At 36.0% G+C, this 15,181-nt stretch overlaps 1 protein-coding gene across 17 annotated transcripts in view; it reads left to right on the forward strand.

The window, feature by feature from the left end:
- The first annotated feature begins 421 nt into the window (after positions 1 to 421).
- The window catches only part of PAX2 (paired box 2), an 80,436-nt gene continuing 65,676 nt past the window's right edge, over positions 422 to 15,181 (forward strand). For 14 of the 17 annotated variants that reach the window (XM_082268193.1, XM_082268183.1, XM_082268194.1 and 11 more), the window contains exons 1-3: positions 422 to 995; positions 3,475 to 3,643; positions 5,382 to 5,579. In XM_082268193.1, the coding sequence (XP_082124319.1) occupies positions 953 to 995; positions 3,475 to 3,643; positions 5,382 to 5,579 (410 nt within the window). In that variant the 5' untranslated portion in view covers positions 422 to 952. The remainder of the gene's footprint in view (positions 996 to 3,474; positions 3,644 to 5,381; positions 5,580 to 15,181) is intronic. The other 3 variants (XM_082268192.1, XM_082268199.1, XM_082268190.1) reach the window with 1 other exon arrangement.

A 15,181-nucleotide genomic window follows, 5' to 3' on the forward strand; every position in this document is an offset into this window, starting at 1 on the left:
GGTGCAGACAGTGAGTGAAGTGTTAAGCAATAGAAAGTCTATAATCAGTGTTAAACAAATAGCCTGGATGGTAGGTGAATCTCCATTTGTCATAGCGTGGCTGTACTTTTATCTAAGGCTTATGTGATAATATGCTTGGTGTGAGTGTGTGTGTGTGGTGTGTGTGTGGTGTGTGTGTGGTGTGCCATCCTCCCCTCACCCCTCCACAGTGACAGGGTAATGCCAGGGACCTCCTCACTACAGCTCCAGTATTTTTTTGCGTTGGCGAATCACCGAGTGCTGGAATCTATTCCCTTTGTCTGACAAGTCATCCATCTCCCAGCTAAAGGGGGAGGGCAGTGTGTGTGTGTGTATGTGTGTGTATGTGTGTGTAGGGGGGGGGGGGGAATCTGAGGGGCTTTGCAGCTTTTAGAGAGACACACACAGGGAGAGGAGGCTCCATTCTCCAGCCAAACCTCCTAGCACACACATCCCATCTTAAAGTGACAACTTCAGCCAGTGTCTCCATTTTCCAGAGATCGCTCTGTCTATCTATCCCCGATATTTTACTCACTCACACACTCCTGGATATTTTTTTTTCCTTCTTTAACTTTGCTTTGAAGTCAGAAAACTCCAGCCAAAGACTTGGAGGGGAACAAACTCTTACTTGACCGCGTCCGGCTTCCATCACCCGCAGCGCACAAGTGTCTGGTGTGGTCCAGCAGCCATGAGAAGAGCTCCTTGCTGGCCCAACATCTCCTCTTCTTCTTCCCAGGAAATCTGAAGGACTCCAGCCAGAGCTGTCATCAGATCTGCACCTCTACCCCATCCTCAAGCCTTCAGTCCGGGGGGCAGTGGGGATCCCCTCATCGAGCCTGGAAACCAGTCTAGTCTATTTTCTTCAAGTCTTGAAGTTCAGTCCAAAGGCGAAACGGCGACTACAGCCGAATACCTCCCTTTCATTTGCCTCCCCATGGATATGCATTGCAAAGCAGATCCCTTCTCGGCTATGCACCGTGAGTACTATCCATTCCATTACAGCCTAAATCCTGCTCTAAGGGTCCAAATCCCACTGCCTGCAGCCCAGCTCAGCCCCACTAGCAGCATCGCTTTTCCATCCAAAACACCATTTACTAACACAATCCTTCCTTTACCCTTCTTAAATAGGCTGACTGATGCTTTTAATTAATAGCATTTAATAATACAGCATCGGCATTCCCCGAATATTATCCTCTACATTGTAATAATGATGATCAAAATCATAAAGTGACCTCTGATCTAGTATTAAATAGGGAACTGAAACATGCCTGAAATTAAATTACACAGGAAGGGAAAAATATATATTTTTAAAGAAAAATTGTAGAAAAAAAAAAAAAAAAGCTTATTAGCCGGCACTTATTATTATTATTATTATTTTAATAATAGACAGCATTAACAGGAGAAATAAACTAATATAAATAATAGGATACTAGTGTCCACCTATAAATAGGAAAAAGGCACGTGGGAGTATCAATAATATCAGGCATAACCTATAGAATAAATACAATTAATATCTCTGAGATATATGTACAAGACCAGTAACAGGGCCATTTAAAACCTGAACTTAAATCAAGGATTATATTTATATATATATATATATATATATATATATATATATATAAACACGCATTTAATATAACTATAAAAAGGGATATATTGTGAACTCTCCTAATCCAATATTGCAGGTACACCTGCGCGGGTTATCCTAAATAAAATAAATAACATAAAGAAAATTGCTACACTTAAAAAATGCTACAGCATGCATGATAGTAAAATGGGAAATATTACACTTAAAAATGCTACAACAAGCAATGACATAAAAAAGAATAGATAGATAGATAGATAGATAGATAGATAGATAGATAGATAGATAGATAGATAGATAGATAGATAGATAGATAGATAGATAGATAGATAGATAGATAGATAGATAGATAGATAGATAGATAGATAGATAGATAGATAGATAGATAGATAGATAGATAGATAGATAGATAGATAGATAGATAGATAGATAGATGTTATTATAAATTTGTAATCTTTTTTTTTTTCTCTCTCTCTCTCTCTTTTGCATCTGTTGCCTTTTAATAATATGTAATATGAGTTATCAGAGGTATGATGAATAATTGATCACAGAGGTGCTGAGAAAATTGCAGCTTGGTAACTGTATAGCTATAACGTGTTCACAAGCTGCTGGGCACCATTGAGGGGGGATACATAGCCAGCCCAGGCCACGACAACGTGACACTGAAGGTGCCAGGTCTAGGAGGAGGGCAGGAAGGGGTGTCACTGGGCAGGAAGGACCTTCTTGGGGGAGAACTGTATTTGTGCACGGTGCTGGATCGATTTAAGGGCAATGAGAGTTTCCTCAAGTTCACAGTCTATAAGTCACTGTCAGCAGCACTGGGGATAAACTCACCAATATAAATACATCATTTTTCTGAAAAGTGGAAAGCCTGCTGAATTCCAATTTAATAGAGCATTAACACTCTTTATATAGAAACACCTGCCTTCCCTGTATTTATATATATATATATATATATATATATATATATATATATATATATATACATACATACATGTATATATATCCGTGCTTTATACTTTAAATAATTATATATTTTATTAAATAAATGTATAAGCCTAAAGCTGCTCTCTCTCTCTCTCTCCTTCTATTTTTTTTTTTACATAAACGCCAGTGTTCTGCACAAAATCCTCAACTGCTTTATGGGTCTTCTTTCCCTTATAACATAGAATTATCTTACTCTATATATACTTTTTTATCTTAGCATACCCTTCCAAGCAATTGTATGATTAAATGAAGTGGGCAGAGCGCATGCCTGGCGCTAATGCTGACTGTCACCCGGCTGGTCACGTGTTGTTGTGTGATCTCTCCTTGATCGGAGTAAAATTGTTGGTCTAGAATAATCATGATTCCATTGTGAGGAGCCCTGATTATTCTGCCTGGATTGGGGGTCACAGTTGGTCAGTGGCAGGAGTCATCATGTGTGTTTTGTGGATCTCATTACACTGCACTGACCTAGCATGGAGCCCATCCTAGGTGTAGCCTTAGAGGTGACACATTCTAATCTAGGCAGATATCACATAGAGACAACTCCCCTGTAAAGGATGACCAGACTGGACCAGAACTGAACAAACTTGTGTTTGGAGAGCTCTTCCAGCAAGTTATAGGTGCTCCCAGCAGCAAAAGGTGCTTTATTCCTGCAGATCACCTTTCTATTCTTTAATTGACAGGGATACAGGAAAAAAAAAAAAAAAACCAACCGATCGTACATGATTATAGATCAGTTATGTATCATCGAATTAATCTGTTTTATGGTTATCATTTGATTTTGTGATCTCATCCCTCTACTATTTGTTGTCTAATGAATTGTTATGTGTTCTCTCTCTCTCTCTCTCTCTTTGTGTCTCTGTTTTTCATTCTCTCTTCCCCAGCAGGGCATGGGGGTGTCAACCAGCTCGGGGGGGTATTTGTCAATGGCAGACCTTTACCTGATGTGGTGAGGCAGAGGATAGTAGAGCTGGCCCACCAGGGTGTCAGACCCTGTGACATCTCCAGGCAGCTAAGGGTCAGCCACGGCTGTGTGAGCAAGATCCTGGGCAGGTAAGGACCTCTACTCAATCCAATAATCAAATATATATATCTAGATATCCATGTATATATATATATATATATATATATATATATATATATATATATATATATATATATGTATATATATATATATATATATTTAAGTGTTTTATATATATATTATATATATATATGTATGTATATATATAATCTCAATAACACACCAACCTACGTTTTAGGGCTGTACTTGTGTCTGATGAGCCAAGGTTGGCTGGCACTTATATAGTGGATATATATATAAAATCTCAATAACACTCCAACCTAATTTTGGGGGTTGTATTTGTGTCTGATGAGCCAAGGTTGGCTGGCACTTATATAGTGGATATATATATATAAAATCTCAATAACACTCCAACCTAATTTTGGGGGCTGTATTTGTGTCTGATGAGCCAAGGTTGGCTGGCACTTATATAGTGGATATATATATAAAATCTCAACAACACTCCAACCTAATTTTGGGGGCTGTATTTGTGTCTGATGAGCCAAGGTTGGCTGGCACTTATATAGTGGATATATATATAAAATCTCAATAACACTCCAACCTAATTTTGGGGGCTGTATTTGTGTCTGATGAGCCAAGATTGGCTGGCACTTATATAGTGGATATATATATATAAAATCTCAACAACACTCCAACCTAATTTTGGGGGCTGTATTTGTGTCTGATGAGCCAAGGTTGGCTGGCACTTATATAGTGGATATATATATAAAATCTCAACAACACTCCAACCTAATTTTGGGGGCTGTATTTGTGTCTGATGAGCCAAGGTTGGCTGGCACTTATATAGTGGATGGATCCATGTCCCTCTGGAGAGTCTGCATTATATGGGTGACAGAGGTGACACCAGAGGATGTTAGCCGTCATCAACTAACGGCTAATGAATGCGCACCTTATTAATAATCTAATGAAAGAACAATTTCTGATTTTACATATGTCCTTTGCAGCTCTTCCAATTTGCTACACAGTACTGATTAAAATGACATTACAAGGCTTTAATAGCGCCTGTGTATTGATTTGTAATTCAGCTCGCAAACACATAAGTAATTATAAAACCTAAGTGACTATTAGTATCGTTATTATATTTACATCAAATTGGTAACAGAGAGCTCCCCATGCACACCGATTTCCGATGCCAACGTTGATATAAACTCTAGAAAACATCCACTGAACCTGGAGGTAGCTGTGACACTTGCACAGACATTCCTGTATTCTTCTTATCTCTATGGAGAAATGTGCTGATTGCAAGTGATAACGCCTGTTTATTGATACCATTATATGTGGGTCGGATAATGGACGAATGAGCAGTTCGTATACATTTCTGGATCTATATAATTTTATCTATAAATTATATGAAGGTCGGGTAATAGATACATTTGCAGTTGATATACATGTGGATCTATATATTAACAACTATTATATATATATATATATTATATATATATATATATATATATATATATATATATATATATATATATAATTTTTTATGTATTTATTTTTTTCATTTATATATGTCTTTTTTTTTTTTTTTCAAATGCACTGTATTAAATATATATGCAAATGTATTCTAAGATATATCCTCAGATGATAAGTATACACTGTGCTTGTGCGTTATTTGCGCTATATTATAGGAATGCATGCATTTGTGTATGAGCCAAGAGTGCCAGCTCCGGGGCTCACTGACTTGGCTCTGTCCTTCTTGTACAGGTACTATGAAACGGGCAGCATCAAGCCGGGAGTAATTGGGGGATCCAAGCCTAAAGTAGCCACCCCAAAAGTAGTAGATAAAATCGCAGAGTACAAAAGACAAAACCCCACTATGTTTGCGTGGGAGATCCGGGACAGACTGCTGGCAGAAGGGATCTGTGACAATGACACTGTGCCCAGCGTGTCTTCTATAAACAGGTAGGAGCTGACTTCTGTACCCTGCTGACCATTGTCATAGCCGCTGTCACCAATTGTCCCCTCCATGTCACCACCTCATCTCCACATCCCAACTTGTATTTTCGCAGTCTGCATGGTGGAATATTGTAATCGTGTGCTGATTTTAGGGATTACTAGAAATAAGTCCTGTGTAATACTTTGTGAAAACTGTTTCTTTTGTCTGTTTACACTATTGATGGAAAATGTCACTTTTGCTGTCTTCGTTTGGTTTATGAGTATTACAGCTAATGTCTTCAGTCATTTTAGTGTTCTCAGTAATTAAGAATTTAACAGCTCCCAAATTTACAGACAATAACAAAAGCTTAGCTAGTGAACCATTAAAATAGCAGAGTTTATTTATCTTAACTAAACAAAATGGAAATACTGAGTACACGTGTGGAATGGGTCAGGAGGATTACAAAGGATAGAGCAGGTAACCAAAACTTTTTTTTTTTTCTTTATCTCCCAAGTGGTGTGCTGGTGATTCTTGCACTTTGCAGAGCTTCAATGAATCAATGGTATTACAGGATTACACCTATATACAGCCCATGGCAGTTCCATTAACTATTGTTTGTCTTACTATGCAAAAGACTGGATTTTTTTAGTAACTTTAGGGGGAGGGGAGAGCTAAAGAATCCTGAAACCCCCCTTGTTTATCTACTGTCATTAAAAAAAAAAAAAAAAATGCCATTTTAGCTAGGTAAAACTTTTTTTTTTCTTTACATTTTTAAATTACTATAATGAACTGTATGTGCTCTATGTTTACTATATAATGAACATTTATCCATCCTAACAAGAATATTTTTTATTACTTGCATATTGAGTATATATATTTTAGTGGGATATTTAAAATGTATTTATGTAGAAATTCTTTGGAAAAAAAAAAAAAGAAATTCTGCACTAATCCCAGAGATTTTGGAATTTAGCACAAATTTAAAAATTAAAATATTTATGTGTATGTGTTTCCTAATAATACTGTACTTGTACTCATCCACATGCATGCATGTGGTGCTTCCCATCTTGTGACCATACAGAAAAAAAAGTCTTATTCTTCTATCCTTTCATAAGATCGGTGACATGTTATTATTTATTCAGGATAAATAAGGAAACAGCACAGCTATAATTACAAAATGCCATGCAGAAAGCCAGCAGAAAATACAATTTAGATATTATCTGTTGCAATTGCTCTGGCATCCTACGTAAATGTTTTTAATATTTCACAAATGACATGGAATTATCCCAAGTCATCTTGCAAGCAGCAGGTAAAATTAACTGCTGGAATGTACCTTGGCTCACAGAGAGTCCCTGAGACACACATGCGCTGTTATATACTGCTGGGCGACTTGACGAAATTATTCCTGTGTGTACCATCTGTATTAAAATGGATATTAAGATATGAATAGGGTAACATAATACTGATTGACTAATTATACACCTTCCTATAAAACTTCCTACATTCATTTTTTCCCTCTTGTTTCAGTTAGGTATAGAAGGGAGATGAAATGTATTGGCATTCATATATGCCATGAAGCAAGGAAGCATACACACACACATGAAATTGATTACCACAGTATAGAAATCATGTTGGTTTACACCAAAATATATTTTCTTTGCTTGGAGAAAGCTTATGACTTCATTACTCAGCAAGCTGAGGCTTTAAAGACACAACAGTAGCATGCTTTAGAAATACAACAATTAAGAATGCAGTTGTTATATTAATGTTAATTATGGAAACTTAGCTTTCTGTAGATAACAACACAAGTCCATCAGCTCCCTTTTAATCCCTGATGTTTTTATTTCTGATGCAAAAGAGCTTCAACCAAACCACATCACTCTAGACTAGATATGTCAACTGGTGGTGGTTTTTATAAGGGATGAGAGAGGGCCATACATGTCCCACTCTATTTCTCTGCAGCCAGTTTAATCATTTTTACTGAATGGGGCCCAGGACTGTTTTATAGCTCAAAACATTGCACTTGCTTACATAATGTTGTAGCTGAATACTGCAAAAGTATCTTCTGGCACCTTTATGGTAACCTATTGTAATAAATACTGCAGTTATTTTTATTAATGTAAGGTTCAGTATTTGTTGGAATTAGGTGTGGTCTTTGGCAGGTCTACTGTGGTTCCTTGTAGAATCATCCCATTCAATTTGGCCCCCTGTTCTGTTTGAGTTTGACATGGCTGTTTTAGATCATGAGAACTACGAACCTGTGAAATACAATCAATTATTAATAGCATTTCAACCTTTTGCTGTATAATAGCGTTGATGTAATTTTTTTTTTTTTTTTATCTAATGGTAAAGGGTTGATCTTGTAGACTCTGAGCAGCCCAGAAAAACAATGTTTGCTTCAAATGGATTGGACATTTAAGACAAACACAATTAGCCTTACTTCTAATAGGATCTGGCAAAGGGGCATTGGTTGGATCACAAGCAAACTTTTATCCGTTTCTTTACCTCATTAACTAAAAGTAAGGTAGCAAAAATAATTGTAATCCTAAATCCCTTCCAGACAATGAGGCCTACTTTCTAAAGTAGTTGAAAACATAACAGGCACCCTAAGAATTGTAAACTGGCACATGAAAGCGTTTTTAACCTCTGACATTAAATGAACATTGAACTGAAAGTCAGCAAGCAAATAATTATTAACTGCAAAGTATGAACTTATACATGAAGGACGGTATTTAGAGAACACAGAGGATTTTGAATATTAGGTATTAAGAAAAGTAACGCTAAAAACATAAAGGACCTAATTTATGCAAAAACCATTTTAAATATTTGAAATGAACTTTAATTCCGCTGTTGCTTCCTATTACTTACACAGAAAGTTATTTTGTAGACTTACAAATTGGTGACTTTTTTAAATGAAATTTTGGGCTTTTTGATATTGTAGTTTTGTTTTACTTTTCTTTGTAAGGCTAGCATTTTTTAATTTTTAGATTTAAAAACTTTACTTGAGTTGATAGAGTTCAATAACGCTTATAAAAACAATGCAAATTTGAAGAAATGTAAAACAATTGCTATTTGGCCATATGTGACATTGAAACACCAAGAAATCAATCTTAAAATAATTCCTTAAACGTATGACTTTTTCCCCCTTTTTTTTGCTAAATATCTTTCTGAGGATATTCATTAAAGCAGGCACCTACATTAGCAGTATTTTAGTTTTCCATTTCAAAATTCATTTTATGACTAAAAGTGAATTACTATAAAATATACATTAGTGTCAGCTATGACCATAAAAATCAATACTTAATGATAAATGTATTGCCATCACAAAGATTAATTACTGTATTCTGTAGGTTGGAAATTGATTTTTACAGTTCTTATATGCATTTTAATTTTTACAAAACAGTGTTTCAAAGAATAAGTGCTGCCCAATAGATACAGTTTAGAATATGACTTAAAAGGGATTTTTGTATGGCTTTTTTAAAAGCTGAAATGCTGAAAAGTTAAAACAAATCTCTCTTTTTTTAAGATTTTTCATGCTTTAAGCTTATTTTATATTTGATGTAAATACATTACGCTTTTATTTGTTTAATAACTGATTAGCATGGGGTACATTATTTCTGTCAGTGGCAAGTATTGTGTTTATGTTTTTTATTTTTTCTAACTCTAGGGATAGCCATAGCAATGACTATATAATAGTTGTTGTAGTAACTGAATATTCCTAGCAGAATGAATTAATTGTTGGTCTATCAATTTAATCACTCTGCTTTAGAATGTACCCCTGAGCTATACATTACAGGGGCATTTACATTATTATTATTTAAAAGAAATGTATGCATTCACAGATGTGACTGGCTGTGATAATAAAGCATACAACATTTCTTTATCAATGTTCATTTTACTGTTAATATTAATTAAGAACTTCTAATTCTTTAATAGGTTGTTTTGGCTCCATGAACTGCTTTGGCGTATCTGCTTATTGCATACAGTTGCCATACTTCTGTAAAAGAAAGCAAGGATTTTTGTGCTCAGTCAGTTAAAACCGCCCTTGCTTTCCTTAGGGTGCCAAGAGCAGTAGTATTTCCTAATACCACAGCTTGCTATATCTGTTGATCTACATGCATGAGAAGAATGAATGCTGGGAGTAGGTTCATTACAAGTTTCCAAAAAGCAGGAAGTGGCTATTTTGGCAAAGCAGTGACGCATGGGGACCTTGTTTGGGTATATGGTAAATGTTTGGCCAGGATTGGTTTAATCCAGGCTCGTTTCATTGTGAGCTTTTAGCTACTATTACTATTTGATGTCACGGCTTAACATTTATTGCTCATGGGAAAACTTTATTCTGCTCTATGGTAATTTGGAGTACATGGCTTCCTCTCACTGGGGAGAAATAGTGGTGGAATGTTGAAGTGCTTTTTCTGACTGTGGTATCGCCCTACATTTTGCCTTATTATTGAATGTTATTATTGTTATTATTGAAAAATGATGAGTTGGTCAGTTGAATCCTTCTGTAAAATTATTTGGTATTTATTTTTATTTTGAAATGCAGTGGTAAGAGAAAGTTTGTTTTATGCTGGCTTTCCAGGCCTAGACACTTTCAGCGCCATTTCCTCTTCATAAAGCAAAAGTGCCAGGGTCAAATACCCTCTTGTACTCTTGTGTATTACTGCTTTGTATGATATTGTATATTCTTTGTATAGATGGAGCCGCTCCCTTGCGCATAATGACTTTACATAATGCACATATTGACATAGATTACCCCAACATATGTGAGATTCCCCTATGTGTATAGTATATCAATGAGCGTGTGTCAAAGCCTATAGATTGGATGGTTGATAAGATTATCACTGTAAATATAAAATTCTATAAATCCATAAAGTGCTAGGTAACCTCTCCATTCTGTTTACATTCACACAGGCTAAATATATTTGTTAAAGTCCACTCAGGGAGGTATGGTTCATTGAGGGTGGTCTACACTGAAATTGTAGCTGCAACAATCATCCCACAGAGAGGCAGATTTAGATCAGGGACCAACACAGGCCCCTCTGTCTGTATGAAAACCAATCAATAACCTGGTAACCAGATCCTCTCACTCTGGGAAATAGACATCAAAATAGTTCAATACTGGAATCATACAATGACATTGCGGATGGGCGGGGAATAGATTCCAATAAAAAATGTGGAAACCACACAATATGATACAGACCATGCAGAGAAGTCTGGTTAAACTGGCATTTGCATTGTAATGAATCAGTGAAAAGATATACCTTTATTTATAAGTCAGTATTAAAAGACTTGGATAGAAAAAATGTATAGAGTTTGGAAACACCAGAAAAGAGTATTATACCCCAAGAGAAACATTTTCAAACAGTCACGTTTTGGTCCAGGGGGATTTTTAAAGTTTCATTGTGCATTGTAGCTGAAATAAGTTTTCCCTGTACCCAAAGTAACACTGATGTTATAATGTGGACTGGTTAAAAAAAAACACATATGTCCCAATCAATTTATCTTCAAGGCATTGAAGCAGGAAGGCTCACAAAAAATAGCCAAACATTGTAGAGTGCCTAAAGTTAAATCAGGTTTGCTGAGATGATGGAAAATGTTGCCTTTAGTAATGCATATTCATTGGCTTTAACAGGGCTAACAACCGCGCTGCATCCTATTATAACAGCCCCAACTTAGTGCTGGACACATATTGTGCAGGAAAGAACATTCTAATGAACATATTTCACCATATGTCACCATTTTTAAAACATCCAATGGATATACAATTAGAGTAATAAAAACATAAGCAATGCCTCCATGCTTTTAACTAATCATGTTGGTGCTTACAGTGAGATATCTCTTTAGTAAAGATAATGTATATATGTTGTTAAATCTGTGACTATTATGTATGTCGCAATATATTGGAGTTAGGCCTTGCATTGAGTTAGTTTGTGCTTCCTCTGAGAGGTCCATATTCCCTCTACAAACATTCTAGTGATTTCTGATGGTGGCAGGGACAATGCATTGTGAGTAGGAAAACGACTGCTTCCAAGTGGTCAATTTACAAGAGGCAAATACTAAAAGCTCTTCACTACTGGTGGATTTTTTCTTACCTTAGTGAATGATCCCTTTGCATTGACTACCCAATCACATGCAAGGAAAAGAAAAAAAACTGTATTTTTTGATCAAACACAATTGGATGATGGAGGCCTGCAGAGCTTCACCTTATGCGCTAAGCTAAGGGAAAATCCCCTTGCAAAGTGAACAGCCTATTTGCCTTTAGTAAATAAACGCTTAACAGTCAAATTATTCTTTGCCTATTGACATTATTCAATAGAGATTACTCAGAGAAAAACTAGTGCAGTATCCCATAGTAACCAACTGGCATTCGATCTAGGTCAGAAATGTAACAGTGACATATTCTTTTTCATTCCAACGAGTTGTGCACCTAATAATTACCAGGCCTCTACTGAATAGGACATATGTATTTTAAGGAATTTTTTCATTCTCTTTTAGAAGACACACAGATACACAGTTTCCACTGACACTATGTATAAAATTTTGGCAAAGCTTCCCTATCTCTTGCAGCAGTGCTGGCAGAGAGGGTGGAGAATTAAGGAGTCAGGTGCAAATCCCACCCATCTGTGCAGAGCTTTAATGAACTTTGCACTGTAACTAGGGGTCACTCTTCCGTTACACTGGCATCAGCATAACATTTTAATGAGATGTTTAGAGAGCGCAGGCTCCCTCACAAGAGACAAGCACACACACATGCACATTCACACACAAAAAGTGAAGAAAAATTCATTTCATGCACTGTGGCTGCTTAAGAAAGGGCAATTTGAGCAGGACCCAGCATATGTATGTGATAAACGTTAACTGTGCATTAATCGTATTAAAGAGGCACCTATAAACTTTTCATTTCTAATTAAATTCAGATTGGTGATTTTTTTTTTTTAGCTTCCAATAAGCCAGCATACTATAGAACTATTGTTTATGTGGAAAATTAAAATGCAAATACAATAGGATTTATTTCCATTACTGGTATGATATGCTAGGATTCTCTGTTTAACAGCCAACAATTATTTAAAACCAGGGTATTTTTTCTATGGCTTTGCTAGAGCTTTGTTCCTTTTCACAAGGTCATATGCCCATTACGCCCCCAAAATCCTTTGCAAATGGGCAGTCAGAGCTGTATTGCAATGCAATATGCGATAGGCTTTGAAATGCTGGTTGTTAAGTGACTGAGTTTAGCTTTCAAACACACTGCAGGACAAAAGCTCGATGAAACAGACATTACTGCAAATTACAAAACTTACTTGCCTGCTAACACTGTGTATCAGTAATAATAATAACAATATGAAATTGGATAATTCTAATAATGACTATACTTACATTTTTTATGAGGCTGGGCTTAAACTGAAAACTAGCACTGCTGAATGAACACATCCTCTATTTGTCTTAAACAGATTCGAGAGACTGCTGCTGTCCGCATAATGACCTCAAAAAGGATTTTCTTGCCAATATGATATTAAATTGACATAGAGCAATGAACCATAAAAAAGGCATGGAGGTGTATATATATTATAAAACAGACATTGAACCTATATGCAGAGCAGTAAGCTATATTCTTCCAGACCCTCGCTTTTTATCTTTCTAAAGCACCCACCCATGCGTTACGCCACTAAAATATGGAAATGGGTGCCAGGTTAATTTTGCAGTGGCAAAATGCTGTTTGCATATAATGAGACTTGCTTGTGCCTTTTCAGCAGAAAGCCCTGCACAGTAAAGAAGCATAGGGTCAGCACTGTGTTTATGGATCTCTACAATAATATCTTCTGCACAAGCATTCCAAAAAAAGGTACCAGCTCCAATTATGGATGGCATCCAGTTACACCCATGCCACTAGATTATGAATAAACAAATGAATATAACGGTGGTAATAATAATAATAATATGGCATTGGCAGTGCAATGGAGATCTGGCCACAATGGCATATGAGTCAAAACAAATCCTTTCGAAAAAAAAAAAAAAACCTTTTCATTTATTGATAATTCTCCTCTGCAAAATGCTTTCCGAGGAACATCCATAAAGGCCATTACTGAGGCAAATGCATTAGGTGAGAGAACAGGCTGTAACCAAGCAGTATGGCATACTTTATTCTTTGAGCGACTACTCACGCTACACAGTGGATTTTATGGATATAGTAAAGCAAAAAGCCCTTTTTGGTATAACACGTTGCCAAATATTGTTTTACTATAGCTTTACTATCTAAGATTTTTAACGAATTAGATGAAAAGCGTAATACAAAGGACTAAAAATGGAAAATAAAATGACCTATACTTCATGTGTGTCCTTGGCCCTACTTCTGGGGAAGCCCATTTTAAGGCCCCCATTAAGTTTTAAGGCCCACATAGTTATATGTAATGATGGTTTGCCAGGCAAGAAAACACTATAGAGGCTTCTCTGTTTCAAGATGCTAGACCGGTACTTGCCACAGCAAGTGTGTGGTGTACTGGTCCTAATAATGTCCCTACAAGATGCAAAATAATAAAAACAGTGAAATTCACATACCTGTCACATTATGATTTATACAAAATTTTATCGGAACATTAAACACTTGTTAGGATTACCTCATGAATGTAAGCTTAAGTGGAACCTTCATGCTAGATGACAGGTGCAATGTACAATTTTAGCCAAACAATTACACTGCTGATCAGTTGTTGTGGTTTAAGTGTAATTAATATGCTTATACCAATACATCCGCTATTCACTATATGTTGGAAGATTCCTCATTGCTGCCTATTGGGGGAAACCTTTACAAAGAATTTTTCCCTTTTCATCTCTGCTGTAACATGAGAAATGAATCAGCCAAAATAGCTTGTTTGAACCTCAATAATACTGAAGACGGTCTTTCAAGCTGTCTACTGTGACTGCACACCATAGGCATGCAGAATTCTCAGGTTAGGTCTATGTCGCTTCATGTATGATGAACTTTATTGGACTCACACCAATAATTGAATATTTTTGACTGCACATTTCTGTGTGGATTATGAAATAAAGCCCATATTGTTTGCAAATAGATATAAAATTTAGCAAATATGCAAATGTATGGTATATGAAAGAAAGCAAAATCTCAGAAGAAAAGGCTTTGCTTTCATTGAGTATCAGAGCACAGACTGTAGTGCCACACCTGTGTCATTATTTATGTCAAACACATAGAAAATGCTAAATGTCACTGAGGCATAATGAAAAATGGAACATTCACTGCACAAATTAATTAAATAGTAACCTAGCCCATGAAATGTTAACAGTAATGATCAAGCATTCAGCAACAAACAAGCAAACACTACAGAGATAAATATAGTTTATATGCAGCATAGTAAGGAGTTGAGGCATGTGACTAGATTTTGCTTGTGAATTATACACATTAAGTTATTACTAAAGTAATTGTCTAGCCAACTCTACATCTTGACACCCAAAGACTAAGGACTCCTACTCTTCATTGTAAGTGATAAGTTATAATAGCTGACATGTTGAATTCATTGTCGTAAATTAGATAATTTTTCTCTACTGTGTGACAACAGGTATGTTCTTTTGTTGTGGTAATATAAAAATATAGGTCTTTTTATTTATTTGCTTACTTCTA

Source organism: Pelophylax lessonae, assembly GCF_965119305.1.
Source record: "Pelophylax lessonae genome assembly, chromosome: 9".
NCBI classification, from domain to species: Eukaryota; Metazoa; Chordata; class Amphibia; order Anura; family Ranidae; genus Pelophylax; species Pelophylax lessonae.